The 17,850-nt window shown below is 33.3% G+C and overlaps 2 protein-coding genes across 2 annotated transcripts in view; both read right to left on the reverse strand.

Moving 5' to 3' along the window:
- LOC111408973 (protein S-acyltransferase 10-like) overlaps positions 1 to 2,489 on the reverse strand; it is a 10,430-nt gene extending 7,941 nt beyond the window's left edge. Inside the window, exons 1-5 of the mRNA XM_023038850.1 lie at positions 2,166 to 2,489; positions 1,945 to 2,059; positions 682 to 756; positions 499 to 570; positions 234 to 371 (exon numbers count right to left, since the gene is read on the reverse strand). Of these exons, the coding sequence (XP_022894618.1) occupies positions 234 to 371; positions 499 to 570; positions 682 to 756; positions 1,945 to 2,059; positions 2,166 to 2,256 (491 nt within the window). The 5' untranslated portion in view covers positions 2,257 to 2,489. The remainder of the gene's footprint in view (positions 1 to 233; positions 372 to 498; positions 571 to 681; positions 757 to 1,944; positions 2,060 to 2,165) is intronic.
- Positions 2,490 to 15,031: 12,542 nt separating this feature from the next.
- The window catches only part of LOC111409453 (DNA-directed RNA polymerase II subunit 1), a 10,183-nt gene continuing 7,364 nt past the window's right edge, over positions 15,032 to 17,850 (reverse strand). The window contains exons 12-15 of the mRNA XM_023039499.1: positions 16,184 to 17,850; positions 15,849 to 15,920; positions 15,683 to 15,736; positions 15,032 to 15,573 (exon numbers count right to left, since the gene is read on the reverse strand). Of these exons, the coding sequence (XP_022895267.1) occupies positions 15,453 to 15,573; positions 15,683 to 15,736; positions 15,849 to 15,920; positions 16,184 to 17,850 (1,914 nt within the window). The 3' untranslated portion in view covers positions 15,032 to 15,452. The remainder of the gene's footprint in view (positions 15,574 to 15,682; positions 15,737 to 15,848; positions 15,921 to 16,183) is intronic.

A 17,850-nucleotide genomic window follows, 5' to 3' on the forward strand; every position in this document is an offset into this window, starting at 1 on the left:
AATTTCTCCCCAAAAAAAAAATAAAAAGGGGGGGGGGGGGGGGGGGGGGATCCTTCTTACGTCTCAGAAAAAACCTTTTATTCTTTGTTAATAATATATACTACGAAATTTTCAAGATAAGAGTAACATATCTTCCTTGGCCCAGCAAAGATGTCACTCCAATTCATCTAGCCCATCACCCAGAAATTTCTGTACTGCAGCAATATTAAAGCCCGTTTGTTAAAACAAGTTACCTAATAGATGATCCTGGAGGGTACATATCCATCACTAGCTTTGTCCAAGCTGTAACATTACTTCTCTGATAATTCCGGCCTGATAGGTTCTGGTCCACTGTGATAACAACACTGCCATTCTTGCTCGAAGCTGATTGTCTTTGCTTGAACATTTTAAAATAAAAAAGATACACCAAAAAACATAGCAGTTATTAGGCAATACCATTTTTAAGAAATAGAGTAGATACAATCTGCACATTAAAAACTCAGACAGGAACCCTCATACTGTGTATCCACTGATGTCCTTCTAACTAAGGAATCTCTCTCATCAACAGCCTTCTGCGCATCAATTAGATAGCTCCATATATGAAAAGAAAAAGAAGCTTCAGGCACATAAAAATATATTCTCTTCAGCAAAAGATCTAAAGTAAATCTTCTAGCAGTAAGAGTAGCTCATAATGTTAATTACCCAGGAGATGTTCCAGAGGTGATAAAATACTGAGCCAGTGTAGCAACAAATAGTAACAAATATATTACAGTGTACCTGTGTTGGGAAAATGGAAATCACATTATCACGGTAAGCACTAAAAACGAAATGAAATAATTATAAAACCACCCATCATGTGAACATTTTTAGTCCCTCAGTCTCGTCACTTCAATCTCAATTTATAGGAGGCCTTCTGTCAGATGATTGTGTAACATAAAGAAACCAAAATTTTAAATCAGACCTAGCATGCCCTAATGTGGAATCAAATTCTCGAGCTCAAATAGGAAGGTAGATAACCGCTGCATAGTATAAGTCTCTTGGACGACTCTTAAGTGTGAAAGCAAGAAAAAATGAATTCTCGATTTCCTTGTTTGCTTTTGGGCCATGTCATTTTTTCTTTTTTTAAATAGCATTACATAATTTTTTTTCAAACTTATCATTATCAAGTTGCATTCAGAATTCAACAACACATATAGATGTATAAAAAGTTCTCTTTAGAACCCAATTCCTGATGGCAGAAGAAAACCACAAATGTTCAACACAATAACAAAGCAATAAATATTTTCCCCTTCTCATGTAATCCTAATAAGTGATTATAAATAGAGTATACGCACACTAATAGGAACTCAATTAACACAAGATTTGTTTAACATAGAAAAACTCAAAAATCCTTAACCAAAGGGGAAAAACCATGGGACTGTAGCACACCCATAATCTCTTCTTTATAATTGAAAACAAGGTTCTCTCTAGTCAATACTAGAGGCTCCAAAAATACATTATCTTGGCTCACCAACAATATCTCGTTTTTATATTTCCATCTTTGTTAGATGATGAGATAATTGTTGGCGTGCAATTGTCTTCTTCCTGTTGTTTTTTAGCCTTCCCATGGTTAATATGATATATGATGGAGATTATGGGTGATGGTTCCGTAGTTGTTTTCCCCATTGGATGAAAAAGACAACACTTATGTCTATTAGGTTTGATATATTATTGTGATATCACTCCATTTGATACACAAGAAGAGAGAATCATTCATTCCACTGCATCGTCTCAAATATGTAGTTGGAATATTTGTGGTTGCTCTGTTCTCCCATCAATTTCGAACATAGAAAAGCTGTAACTTTCTACTTTAATGTAACTCAGATTTAAAATCGTCAACTAAATGCAATCCATAAAAAGAATAAATCCATTTAAAACCCACATCAAAACACTCATCAATTTAGAGAGATAAATTAAAAATAATACCATGGATTTTCTCTGGTTCTTACAATCAAATCTCTATCTAATGCAAATAAAACCCCGGGAAAAATCAGATGGAGCGTCACCAAAGCCACCTTCAAACATAAAGTAGATCTCCGAGCTATAATAAATTGGACAGAAGAAATATTCAATAAAAAAAGAAAATTCAACTTATCTTATCTTATTATTCTTATAAGAAACCATCAACACAAAATAATAAGCAGTACCCGGATCAGATAGACAGGGAAAGAAGCGGAAGCAACGATCAGCGACACGATCGCATGTGTCGCGGAGGAAGCCACCGCAGAATACACCCATTATTTTTTCACAAACTCATCACTGAACAGAATTGTAATCTCTACCTAATTATGATGTGTAGATATAAAGTAACTTCAATATTTCACTTCGTTCCGTAAAACAGCAGGATTCGAGGAGAGTTGAAATCCTGTAAAGCTCTAGAAAGAGAAAGATTGAAAATTTGTCTGGAGCCGCGATCAGAGCGACCGGTCCTACAATAGCGGGTCGGAGTGAATCCAACGGGTCGACTGTGGACTAATTGAGCACGTGTAGTTGTGGTGTGGTTTATGATTTCATAAGGAGATTAGTTTAGCTTTTTGATGGCTAATCAGTTGATTAGATAAGTTAATTATTTTTAATCAAAAGTCTGATTTGAATTTATAAACATTGTAACCTAAACGTTCTTACATTTCATTTTTGGCATTTTCACCTCTATTTTCACATTTCATTGTAGAAAAGATCGTTTTCATCCAATTTTTCAATGAAAAATATAAAATAAAAAATACGCCCTAATATTTAAATAAAACAAAAAAAGAAAAGAAAAAAGAACAAATTACAATTATACACTCAATTTTTTTTAAAAAAAATTACAAATTAGTTAAAATAAATTATTAAAATGGTAATTAACACAAAACGTCCATACTTTTCAATATTATTGTGCAAAGCAACCATATCCTTCATTTTTTTGCATTTTCACCCTTATTTTCTCAAATTTTCACATGTCATTGTGAAAATCATCATTTCTATCAATTTTTTCAATTCAAAGTTTAAAATATCAAATGTAGCCTCCTATTTAAATAGAACAAAAAATAAAGAAAAGAAAAATAAAGAACAAATTGTAACTACATTCTCAATTTTTTCAAAAAAATATAAACAAATTTCAAATAAAATAATTAATTAAAAGGCTGATTTGAATGTATAAATAAATGACACTATGCTTTGATTTACTGTTACTAGTTAGAGTTGAAGATACGTGGATATTAATTACTTTTAGAGTTAATATAGGGAAATATATACATGATAATGAATGTTAAATCATTTATACTAAATGCATATAATTTAATTCCAATCAACATAGAATTATAATTAATAACACTTAAATGTATAAATAAAAAATGAAAATGAATAGCACTTAATTGAACATGAATATTAAATAATTGAGAATTAATAACAAAGAATTCATACATGAATGAAGGCACACAAGTAAAATGAATCAGTCAAATGTACATTGATGATAACTAAATAGTTGGCAAAATAATTCATGTTAATATTATTCAAATAGTTAAATAGATTAAACACCTATTGAAAAACGAAGAGTAAAATATTATTGAAACAATTGAATTATAGTAAGATTAGAATCATCAAAAAATTGATTCTCACTTGATGTATATTTAATATTATATTATAGATTATATGATTTACTTGGGCAATGGATATCTAATTAATGTTGACTTCAAAATTTCATGGAACAAATGCAATGTCGCGGATCTCTTATCAAGCTTGAGATGTTGCGATGTGATTGTCAAATCAAACTGTAGTAGTCACCAAATCCTTTAAAAGGAAATTTGATAAACAATCAGTTACGTATCGACGTCTTCTCCAATTGAACAAGTGGATAAGTGTTTTTAGGCAAAGTTAGATCCACATAATAAGAAATTCCTCCCAAGGTGCAACAAGTTGTCTGATTCTTCTATGTCATTAGCGGAAAAAGTCCCCCTCGCAAACTTCAGATTCGAAAATCCGCATGAAACAGAAATGACAAAGTTAAGAACTTTGTCATGATACTGGATATGTGGTAAACTTGATACTGAGATCGACAAAATTCTAAATTGACTACTGAACTTAGTTGCGAGTTCAACAACTGACTTCAACTTTTGTGAGGTGTGTCTCGACTAAGTGTCACACCATAGATAAAATAACACTTAAAACCCATCTACTCTAACATGAGGCTTTCCAACGCCAGCCTAATAGTTTCTAGTCTTCATTGACACGAAATGTTGCAACAACAAGATCTGACTTTGACCGTCATTCTAAGGCCATGTTCATGTATTGGTGGCTCGGCTCGACCCTATTGCTCACGAACTTGGCTTTTGGTCATCACAAGTGGAGCTTGACTTGGCCCTTGAGCTCGTGGCTCGTGAATCAAGCTAAGCTTCGACTCATGAGCTCGCAAAATTTTTTATTTTTTATTTTTTTTTTATTTTTTCTGTAATAGATAAAACCCCCTCCTTTATCTAAATTTGGAACCAAATACTTAAATTTCGTGTAAAATAAATTAAAAATTGTATATGAACAACTTGTTACGTGTACAATTTTTAAAAACATTAAAAGCAGTATTATAAAATAACAAAATTTAATTAATATGGATAAATTAAATATCACTTACCTGACGACATGTAATTTCAACTTATTTATCTTGCAGTTAGAAATAAGCGTCTTGTCAATCCTTTAAACACATTAATGCTTTCAAAATATCTTTTTTCGGCCGGCTCATCACCTCGAACAGAACCCTTTTGTCTGCATTAAAAGCTGACTTCGAAACTATAATGCTAACCAGAATTGTAAGTATGTCTTTTGCAATCACCTAAACTACTGGTCTTCATCGTTCGTACTTTCGTCAAAAATCAATTACTTTTTATAAACATTTTTTAATTGTTTTGTTATTAGGCATATTATAATTAAAGTAGTCAATTAATTCAGTGGACAAATGCATTTGGACTTGTGTCCAATGTCTGATTACATGCGGTAGACATACTACTGCTAGAGAAATATATTGCATTTGCATCATATCTATACGTAATAATGCTTTTAAATAAATTTGATATTTCAACGTCATTTTCTTCAATATTAGCGGGGAGATTAGGTGCAAACGGTACTCGACTAATATTTACACTCATTCGTTCTGCATATAATTCGTACATTTCACATAAAATTTGTTCTAAATTTCTATAAGTGATAGGAGTATTAAAAGTTAAAACTTTTGAAATCTGATCTATTACATACTTAGTACCTGATAAATTGTATCGGGGGTCCATAATGCATTCTAAAGGGAATAACATAGGTAAGTCTTTCCAATATTTTCTAAACTTTAATTCTATAAAATATATAGCTTTATTAAATTTGTGGTCATTTTTATATTTATGAAAAACCCTTACGATTATATAAAGACGTTCAAGCACCATATAACTAGTGGGATAGTACATTTCAAATAACATATTTGTAGAGTCATAAATATTTGTCAATTTTTTATAACTTTTAAAGATTCATTCAAACTAGTATCTTCATTTCTAGTGTGCCTATTGTTATGAAATTAGTTATTAAATGCTCAAATCTTTTGCATGATTTTAATAACAAGTAAGTGGAGTTCCATCTATACTCTACATCACTAACAAATGTTTCAGCATTCATCGTCCCAAATTCAATACAAAAATCCTCAAAAGCTTGTTTTCTATCAAGTGAAATCATGATATATATTAATGCATTCCTAATTCTTTGAAGTTTATTCTTAATATATTTCAAACTATCTTACACAATTAAATTAAAAATATGACACACACAATAAATATGAAATAAATAACCACCGAAGTCAGGCTTTAGAACGCTGCATAATTTATTGACAACTGGCTTATTAATATTAGTATTGTCAAACGTAAAAAGAACGTATTTTACCCTCACAGTGGTTTCTCTAAGAATGCTCATAATAACATTATATATATTGTTAGTGTTATGAGAAAACTCAATAATTTTAAAAACAATAATTTTTTGATCCATAAACCAAAGTAGGTCTATGTAGTGTGCAGTTGTAGCTGTATAACCTATTTTATTAATCCATTCTCATATGTCCGAAATTAAAGATATAACATCTCATATTTTTACAAATCGGTAATCAATTATTTTTTTGTATTATTGAAGTATTCTATTGTATCGGAATGAATAGTGTTTCCATTTATCTTGACATACCTTGGTTGAAGATCTTTTTTCACGTAGGAGACGAAATGTTAGTTATTCGCTATTGCTAGAGACAACTCATCACCAGCAACGAATTTCACCATTCTCATTCGAGTTTTCTCTTCCGAATACATCCACATGCAAAGTGTTGTAAAAGTAGAATCGAAGGTTGGACTACCAAATTGCAATTGCATTTGACTGGCAGCAAGAAGCCCGTGTTTGACTGCATATGCTTTGTAGTGACAGTTCAAGTGGTACAAATGTCATTCTACCACGCCAATCATTGTTGACAGTATTTATATACTTCTTTAGACTCTACAACTCCATCGACCAAGTGACCCATTGAAATCAATTTAAAGTGATCCTAACATTTTGATTATTCTTTCCCCTTCTGCTTCCTTCTTGTATCGGGAATATCTAATTTCTGTTCATCCTCTTTTTCCGTTTCAAAACCATTAATCATTCAAATAAATTACATTACTACTTCCATAAGCATCGAAATCAGAAATATTTTCGGGAATTGGTACTTCGTTGAGATCGACAAATTCATTCCAAAATTGACTTTGCAGCATTATAGGTGATTCGCCTCCGACACTGTCGAATCAGCCCTGAACAAATGAGTGCGAATCCATTTGTGAATTGTGAACTTGTGATGAAATGTACAGAATACGTATAATGTTAGTGCATAGTAAGTATAAGTAAGTAAATTTGTAATGTGATAAATTGGTAATTGAAATTGAAGGTAGAAAATTAGAAATGAATGTAGTAGTATATTGTGTAGAAGGAAGATAGTGAGAATTGTTGTTAGAATGTTGTGCGAAAATTTTTGAAAATAGGTTGAGGTATTTATAGAGTGAAAAAAAGAACGAAAAAAAAATGGAAAAAAGGGTCACTTTGCAACTTTAGTGACCGTTTGCAAATGGTCACTGAGCAAAAAAGTGATTGTTTTGGTCACTACATATTGGAATTCTATATCATTAATATTCTCTCTCTCTTTCTCTCATCCTTCCATTTCTCCACGCCTTTACTTCTTTCAGAGATCCGTTGTCACAGTTAAAATGATGTTGTCAACATAAAGCAAAAGGACGATACAGCCAGTAGAGGAATGGTGGCCGCTCGGTTCGTGCTCTAGCTCGTTCAAATGTACCCACGAGCCGAGCCGACAAAGTCATCTCCAAATATCAACAATTAATTTATTTTGTAAATTTTTTAATTACAAATTACATCACTATTAAAATCTCTAAATTAAAAATTACATTTAATTAACTAAAATACTGTATTTGTTAGTTAAAAAAAAAAAAAAGAAGAAGAAGAATTACACTCAATACCACAATATATATATTCCAGTTCTTATGGTATAAAATGAGGGGCAAAACGTAAACATGGAAAAATGTAAAAAATTTCATCAAATGAATTACACCAATTTGATGTAATGATTTGGTGTTGGGTTGAATGGAATATTTTTGCACCAATTTGATGTTTTACACGAAATTGGTGCATGAGCTGGAGATCCCCTACGAGCTGTAAAAAAAGAGCATGATCTTTCTACCTCTTCACCATCTCTCCATTGCTTCTAAACACCATATCAAGGTCAAATGCAAAAGTTAAGTTTAACCAATTTTCTGCATTATCTCACTATATTATAGATTTAGCTGTATTCAAATCAACCAAGCTTTGATTTCATACAGACCATATAGTTGCCTTATGGAACGTCCTCAACAGATCAAGGATACAAAACCCCCATTTTGTCACTTTTGAAATATAAAAAAGAGAAAAAAATAATTATTAAAAGACCTGTGCAAAAGATTAAGAATAATGAGGGAAAATTTTTAGGAATTTCATATCGAATTTGTTTCATTTCTAATGCATGCATTTTCCTTTCTATGACAATGTTGCCTTTTTCTTTAAGCAACAGTAGTACTATATAATTTGGGATAAAGCTAACGGTACGTAATTTGGACCGCGGTTAGGACGCGTCCTAAACATGGCCTGCACACCGTATCCCAGAAACTGACCAGAAATAATCAGGAACGTGCCAACGTAGATGCTTGCGGCCTAATTTTCGAGGAAGATCTAGATTCGTCATCGTGCATGGGCGGAAAGCCCGTGTTGGCAAGGGGACGAAACTTGAGTTCGCAGTGCAATGACAGTCACAATTGCGAGCACCAAACACGTTGCCTCGCACGTCGCCTGGGAACGTGCTTGCGTTCCTGATATGGTCTGCACATCGTGCTGCCTTCGTGTACCTGAAAATATGTCTGCATCCCTGCCGCGGTCAAAACGCGTCCTAAACACCCTTCAGTATACCAAATTATGCACCCCTAGCGAAACTCGTTTGTTTGAGCCAAAGTTACCTGTTACATAAAAAAAGGATAGAAACTCTCATGTTCAGTGAGCTTAGTCTACTTGCAAAAAATTTCATGTCCTATGTAGCTTAGATATTAATGAACTTTTATAGAACAGTTATCGATTGGATGAATATTCTTACCATCATTTGATGCATAATGGGAGAGAGAAAGAAGAGAGAGAATAAATATCACTCAAATAGTCTGCATTTCAATGAGATTAGAAATATTTATACTTCAAATCTGCAGTAAACATTGAAAGTTAACGGAAGTAAATAGACGAAACATTTTCTGATTTGAAATGGATAGAAATAAATCAAACTAATCCTAGTCTATTTCTTCATTTAATATCTTTGGTAAATGCATAATTTGGGTAAATGAGAAAAAACATGTTAGTTTGCCATTCCAAAAATGTTTTTGAAAAAGAATAACATGTTAGTGTCAAAAACAATAAGGGTGAGTTTGATTACATTTATTTTTCATGAAAAATATTAATTTTCCACCCAAATTCCAACTTGGAGTGTTTGATTACTAATTTTTTTCATGAAAAATATTTTCCAACTTTTAAAAATATGCCTAATTTTCCTTTTTTTAAGGAAAATATTTTCCTTGGGTGGAGGTGATTTTTATTTTCCTCAAAACAAGGAAAACATTTTCTTTTCTATGTGATATTTTTCATGTCAATCAAACACACTCTAAAATCACAAGGCAGATGTATTGTTGAGGCATTTAATCTAAAAGTTTAAACTATTAGAAATGATCAAATGTTTATCATTTAAATATTATTTTCATCACGTCACCTCACATGTAAATGAGATTATTTTCCTTTCAATAAAGTTTTACATGTGCACAATTTTAATGAATGGCTAGTGGTGAGACTTGAATTTAGTACCTTTGCCTACTCTGATACCTTGTCGAACCATTTGATCTAAAAGTTTAAACTATTAGATATAGTCAAGTATTTACAGTCAAATATTATATTCAACGACTTTCTATATTTCCAATCAAGAAATAAAATAAAATAGTACCAAAAAATTCGTCATATGTACGTACAATTCATAAGATAGTACTAAAAACACTCTCTCTTACAAATCATTGCTCTAGTGATCTTTTCTAAAATTACTTCCAAATGGGCCCTAAATTTTAACTTTATTTTCTTAGCAACAATTTACTGTCTTGTATCAGAAGTATATCTATTACCACCATCTTACAAAGTGGGTAAAATTTTCTTTCACTTCTTTCGGACTATAGATTTTATAACATCTCTACAATGCTACTATGAACATAACGAATGCAAGCTTCAATTTAACAGACAAGTTTACTCAAAAAATTTACGGTTCTGGCACCTCCCTATATGAAAGTTCAAGCAGAAGCACCATATAATTTTGCTTCTATTGCATATGTTGGAACATAATTTCATTCGTGGGCTTCACATTAAATTGCAAATTTTAGAGGTTAGATGTATGACTCATAATGATATTTTGTGATTGGACCAAAATTATTAAATGATTAATTGGGTATTTTACACTTTACGGATTGTAATTAATATGATGTGATAATTTTAAGTATGTGGGCCGGAAATAAACCATAATTAAAATTCTAGTCGTAATGGGACAGCTCAATTATTTTCTATATAAAGGCTAGGTCCCCTCTCATGTCCACGTTGTTTTATTAACTTGCCTCATTGATAGCTGATATTTTGTGAGGAGTAAGGAAGGGAAGATTTTGGCCGCTATTACAACTATTATTCATATCAATGATAGCTTTCACAGGTATGAATTCGATTTATCAATATATGATTTTGTAATTTTTGATTCTTAGCATGATTAAAATTAAATTCAACATGTAGATGTTTTGCAAGAGAAGATTTTGTTTTGACCTCGGTTGTGAAATAGGTATTTCAGTCTCACTCAACCTGATGAAAATATGGTAAATAAATTAGAAAAAGAGTTCATAAGGATCTGAAAGCTTAATGCAGGAATAGGTAGGATTCAAAACGATCTGTTCACTTTCTAAATCTAAACTGTTATCAATTTTCAATTAAGGACTGAATAAGTTTCTAAATCTAACTGTTATCAGCACCCAAGATTCTTCATTTGCTCTTTCCAACAGAAAAAATCCTATGCTTCAGTTTTAGGATTTGAGATTAGAAAAACTGCAAAAGTACTACCATTTAGCAGATGAAAATGGTCCATCTGTGTATATGCTCAATTAAAAAATGACCTGAAAATTAACCGAGCAATTTCTACCTCCAACATTCCAATCTATCATATTTCAACAAAAGCTCTGAACTTGGACCCACAAAAAAGGATAAAAAGACAACAACAGATAAAGAATCTGAAAGATCAATTTGTTTAGATTACAGATACAGCCACACAATACGTTAAATCCTTCTCTCAAGATGCTGAAATGAACAAGAAGAGATAGCAGTGTCATAAGCAGCTAGTGGAAGGAAGCTCCTGGAGAAAGAAGAAGAAGAGGTCTCAACGAAATTACCAGAAACTCCAAGCTGGAGACGACACCGTTCGGTGTTAAATTGAAGACGGCAGTTTCAACATTTCAAATTGGCAGTTTCAGCATATTTCAAAATTTTAACCGTAAATACGCCTTTTTCCCACTACTTAAACAAGAGACGGGAATGAAGGAAGTTCTGAACAGACATAATTGGTTTCCTTCCTTCTCTCTCGATCTGAAACTCTCTCTTCTTTCTGGTTCGTCTTTTCATCTTTCTGGTTCTTTTTCTTTCATCTGTACTACAGATAAACAACTAACTAAGTCTTATAAAGCATAAATATTTGTATAAAGAATATCCCCAAGATGGAATTAAAATACCTAAGATGTAATAGAAATTCTACTTGCTTAAAAAATTTATATATAGAATATTTGATGTCAGCCAATACCATTTAGCACCAGGAAAATGATGTATCCTAAGCTCTGTCGCTCTTCCATGTAAACTTGAAGGTTAAGCTACCAAAAACCTTTTTTATTTCTATTTCATTAGGCAAACAAACCTTGAATAAATATATTTATCAAGAATGATATAATGAACATTGGTACTCATCTTATGTTAAGGACGACCTATCATATAAATTAATTGATTAATTTTAAATTTAATTAAAATGTTGAGACCCACGATAAAATTATTCACCAATGGATTTGTATGATACATCATCAGTGTTTAACATAAGATGAACATCGGTGTTGAGTAAATCAATCTTGATATATTTATTATATTAAATTTTTGGCCTAAAAGTGAACCGATAAAAACATTAGAACTTGTTTGGTTTCATTAATCTCAAAAAGCATTTTTTTTTCCATCAAAATATTGTATTAGAAGGAATTTTACTTGTTTGGATTTCATTATAATTTTTTTTTTTATAATAAAACATTCTTTTAATCACTCATTGACAACCATTATTCAATTATTATTTATATATTTCGTGAGACTCGTTATCCTTCTTCATTATAATATCACCTAAACAAGCATGACAATTTGCTTTTCCCCAGTTCCCAATCCACGTGTTAGTTGTATCATAAGGTTAATGTAAAGTTGACTGTGAAGCAAATAAGTTTTAATTAGTTAAAGAAAAAATTAACCAAGTTATGTTTTTGGAAAAGTAATGTGAAATTTAATTTAGGGTTCGTTTGATTGCAAAGATGGAATTGAAAACGAATTTTAGGAAATTTAATTGTTTAAAAATTATTTTATTGGGAATTGTAAATTATTGTGTTTAATTGATATAATTTTCCACGAGAAAAATGTTGGAATAAAAGTATTTTTTATGTTCGTTTGATTTTGTTTTACATGAAAATTGTCAATTAAAGGGATATAATTTACTAATATTGGGTATGAAATTTGTTTCGATTTCCAACAAAAAAATTGAAGAAAATTATCTATTTTTTGGTATTCGTTTGACTTTGTTTTACATGAAAATTGTTAGTTGAAGGGAAATATTTTTTTATAATAATTCTTAGAATTTATTTTCATTGCCCCAAAAACAAATAATAATAAAAAAAAAAAATACTACAGTAGAAAATGCTGATGTGGCCAAGAAAGATGGAATTCATTTTCCATGGAAAATTTCACTTATCAAACACTACAAAAATTGAAAAATAGTATTGATTTTTCATTTTTCATGGAAAATAGTGTGCTATCAAACACACTCTTACAGTAATTAACTTTTTTTACTTGGTCGAAAAAGTAAGCTTTCGTAAACGAATGATATCAATGTGTAAGACGGCTCAAACAACTTGAGGTTTACGTAAAATCTCTGAGGAGGTCTTTTTAAAGAATATAAATGAAAAAGTTATTTCCAAAAGAATCCCAGGTAACACCTAGTGAAATACAATATCAACCAATGATCATATAAAGATAAAAATAATCACCGACTAAATCACAGATAATACTTGACGAAAAACAATATCAGTTGATGATTTGGACGAAATTATCCATAATAATAACATAAGTGATCAAAAATGCACATTTGTTAGTGATCACTGACACACATTTTTTTTTGTGATTACCGACGTATAATATCTTTAGCAAATTAGCAATCACCTATAATGTTTTTGTTAAGATTTGGGGTTCATCTTAATGAGGTCAACCTTATTAAGAGGAGTGACTCAAAATCTATTTAAATTGGTCAATATTTCGGTATTTAATCGATGTGGGATTTATTCTCTTAACATGCCCCGCAAGATGGTAGCTCTTTTTGAGCAAACCAATCTTGAAATTCGTGTGCTCATTTTTGAAACTTAATCAGATCGAATAGTTCGTTGAAGCTTACTGAGCTTTAATATCATGTTAAGATTTGGGGTCCATCTTAATAAGGTCAACCTTATTAAGAGGAGTGACCCAAGATCTATATAAGTTAGTCAATATTTCGGTATTTAACCGATGTGGAATTTATTCCCTTAACAGCTTTGACACCCGATCACTGATAAAGAAATATTTATTCTTTTTTCCTTAATATTAAAATTTGTAACTTTCATATAATTTTTCATCAAAAACTTTTATCAAAAGTTAACTTTAGTTGGAGTATTTATTGACGAAATCTCCATCAGCATTAAATTTATTGAAATGTTTACTTTCTCAACATTACTAACAGAAAATTCATAATCTTTAATTTTTTTTATACTTATTTAACTACTGGTAAAATTTTCTACAGCAAATATTCTATTTTTAATAATTCTTATTATTTTACTTAACGAAAATGATTATACATGTAAATATATTGAGTTCATTTTTTACAAAAGAAATCATCAAGAACTTCACAATTAGTGTAAAAAAAAAGACGGGACCCGTAGCAACAGCCTCAGTAACCTTCCGCTCGAGCCGGCTCTATAACATACTTACAAAATGTATTAGTTGGATTATAAGTTGAATACTCATAAGCTGAACATAGTAGCAACTAGTGTTGTGCTGATCTTCAATTCATATTATTGACATGCATGTCATCTTAATTGTGTGGATTCTAAGTGAACATGTTCGCTAAGGCCATCATCATAAACTACACAAGACTTAAAAATTGTTAGTGCCTCGTAGTTCGTGGAGATAGATTACATGACCATTAGACATGAAGCACCGTGGTTGTCTTGTAAACAAGAAGTTATAGCATTGGGTGTTGCCACAACAAGAAGCTCAATCGAACGATAGTAATCATCAGTTGTAGATCCAAAATTTTGATCGAGTACAAACGACCGTTGACCTTTGACTGTCAGTCATAATAAAATATTAAAAATTAAATATAATTATTATTTTGCTTAAACTAAAGACATAGTTCTGTTATTAATGTTAAAAATATTCAGCAAATGACATGTGGCCAGATTTTGTATAATTCAGAGGAAGAGCACAAGTTCGAATCCTTGCAATTCCATTAAAACCACTAAAACTGAATATATAATCTAAAAATATTATCTACTGTGGAAAAAAAAAAAAAAATTGCCACGCATGCCGGATCCACCACTGGTGATCATGGCAATGGGAATGGACACAAACGATGTCAACATTGCACGTAACTCCTTGGCCAAGTTTGGCTGATTGGATTTCAACTTCTGCTTCATTTCTTGATAGAGCAGTAAAACCAGAGAGATGTACTTTGAAGTATCAAAATGTCATTATAGCGCCGAAACTGAGTTCAAAAGAAGCAATGGAATACAACTAAAATTCTATACAGATCCGAGAGCAGCAGCATAATCACACAAGTTCAGCGCCCGAAGAACGTAGAAAAATCGTGCAAATAATCATGGATGCCAATACTTTTGCAGGTGGTGGACAATCCCATCCTATACTCTCTGTTTCAACTGCCATTACCAATTAGGAGGCATAATACAAAATTCCATATTGAGGTTTAAAAAAATTAACAATAACATTATTATAAAACTACAATACATTGAGAATTTAGGCAGTCCACCCTGTCGATACGTTACATGTTCTTTTACAGAATCATATGATTCACAAGATTAATGAGCTTCAAACTAAACAAAGAAAACAAACTCGAATAATCAGACTAAAGGAGAGTGAATCAAACCGAAAACACCACCCAGTTAACTCATATCGTAAGCACACTCGTTCTGAAAGAGTACCACCTTTTTGACAGCCTAACTTCCATTTTCATATCCATGTGAACTCTTTCAGTTTTTCCATTTACATATTTATTATGATTACAAGTGGCAACGATAACCAAATTATTCAATTTCGAGCACAACCATGTCCATAATTAAATATACCAATACCAAATTTAGAATGTGCAACCACATCAAAATAAGTACATGATATCAAATCAGTCAGAAGGAATCATAAAAGTGATCTACAAGGCAACTATCAGTAATTAGCTGACATCTTTCGAAAACACTGCAGAAAGGTCAGGATTTCAAGATTAGGAGCTTTGGTTCTCCATCTCGGTCAATGGTACATGATGAAGTTCAGCGGCTGCTCTTATCATTCTGAACACTTTTGTCATCTTTCTCACTAACACGGGGAGTGTATTGGCTTGTTGAGGAAGGGGAATACCCAGGTGCACTAGGTGAGTACCCTCCACTTGGACTGAAGACATAACAAAAAATGAACAGCTTAGAACCAAACAAGTATAGCTAAAATACCAATGATTGATTTTGGGATAAATTCCACCAGCTAACACAGTACTGCCACTCACCTGTATGGTGGAGAACTAGGAGTATAGTCGGGACTAGCACCGGAGTTATACGGGCTGAAAAGTCAAATAATAACATAAAATTTACAGATTAAATGAAAGCACTATATCCCATCACGTTTCTTCTTTCAAGAATCCATAAATGAAAGTGTAATAATAATCAATTCACCTGCTTGGACTATATGTTGGACTAGAAGGAGAATATGTCGGAGATGTCGGAGAGTACGAAGGCGATGTTGGGCTGCAATGGAGGATAAAAACTCAACCATGTCATTCTCGAGTCACATTACAGAAGCGATGCAATATTTTGAATTAATCTAGATTCCTTAGTGACACAACAAAGAACGATAATGATATAACCAACTACTTATGATGAACCATCTGGGATAACGTCAATGACTCGCGCGTTTAGCTAGTATTCTGTTGCTTCACATAGTTATTAAAATGAAGACAATTCAGCCAAAAATGAACAGCAAGAATTACAAAATGCTTTACCAAATTTACCTGTAACTCGGAGAGGAGGGACTATATGGACTAGATGGTGTTATCTTAGGACTAGTAGGTGAATATGCTAGGGAAGGGCTGTATCTTGCTGAGGGATTGTAACTCGGGGACGTAGGACTGTAACTTGGAGAGGTAGGGCTGTAGCTCGGGGAGGTAGGGCTATAACCAGGAGAGGTTGGGCTATACACAGGTGAGGTGGGGCTGTATGATGGAGAAGTTGGACTGTACGATGGCGAGGTGGGGCTATAGGAAGGCGAGGTTGGGCTGTAAGATGGAGACGTAGGGCTGTATGAGGGAGAAGTCGGGCTGTAGGCTGGAGACGTCGGGCTGTAAGCTGGAGAAGTCGGGCTGTACGCTGGAGATGTCGGGCTGTAGCTAGGGGACGTCGGGCTGTAGCTTGGTGACGTTGGGCTGTAACTAGGTGAGGTAGGGCTATAACTAGGAGAAGTTGGTGAATACGATGGACTGGTAGGAGAATACGCAGGACTTGTTGGGCTATATCCAGGAGAACTAGGACTATAGGTTGGGGAAGTGGGACTATAACCAGGGGAAGTAGGGCTATATCCAGGAGAAGTGGGGCTATATCCAGGAGATGATGGACTGTATCCAGGGGATGATGGGCTGTAGCCTGGAGACGATGTCGGAGAAAAAGCCATTCCACCGGCATAAGGAGAAAATTGAGCATCTGTAACAGGAGATAACCGCAGACTTGGACTTAGCAGATAACTTGGAGACATCATGCCATCGTGATATGGTGTTCCAGAATGGGGTGAACGGGCAGGAGTCATGCCAAAATCCATGCCCCCTTCCATATAGCTCGGCAGAGGGATCTCAATGGCTTGTTTTAACATCTCCTCATTCAGCAACAAGGCGCAGTCTCCTGTGCCAATCGGTGCAAGCTGACCCAACATTATATTTTCAGTGACACCCCTCAGGTAATCTGTTTCAGCAAAGACAGCAGCATCCAGAAGAATGTCCACGGTTTCTTCAAATGAGCATCTCATCATGGGCCCAGTATCATTGCGATTAATCCCGTGACGAGTGATGGCCATCAAGTGACCACGATATGTCATGGTATCACACAATATAGCCAAATGCCTGTAATTTACATAAGATCCGTCAAAAGATATGACAACGCGCAGCTCATCCAACAAGGCTTTACGGACTGCTTCAATTCCGAGAACTTCGATAACTTCAATTAAGTGATTACTTGTGGTCCTCGTCGCATCAACATCCTCATGACATGTGACAGCCAAAAGATTAACACCTTCTGTATCCAACATCCACTCATTCTCTGCCTTAAATCCTTCGGTTTCGTCGAACTTATTCAGTTTGCTGTTTTTTATGAACACTTTATTGATATCTGGAATGCCTCGAAGGGCCATTTCTGTCAACATGTTACTTTCAATCTTTTTGAGGAACACATCATCCTCGGCTGATTCATCCTGCAGCTCACCCTTAGGAGCTTCATCATTCATAATACGAATACGGAGGATCAGTTTCTCAGCATTATCATCATTAAATATGCATGTGAGATCGTCATCGAATTCAAGATTAATCTTTTCTGCTATATCTGCCATGCTGAGCTTCTTATCGACCATCATTTCTCGATTTAATTCTATTCGAAGCAACCAGGGAGAGATCTTGTCAGGGTCAATCTCTTCATC

This window comes from Olea europaea, chromosome 14 (genome assembly GCF_002742605.1).
Source record: "Olea europaea var. sylvestris chromosome 14, O_europaea_v1, whole genome shotgun sequence".
NCBI classification, from domain to species: domain Eukaryota; kingdom Viridiplantae; phylum Streptophyta; class Magnoliopsida; order Lamiales; family Oleaceae; genus Olea; species Olea europaea.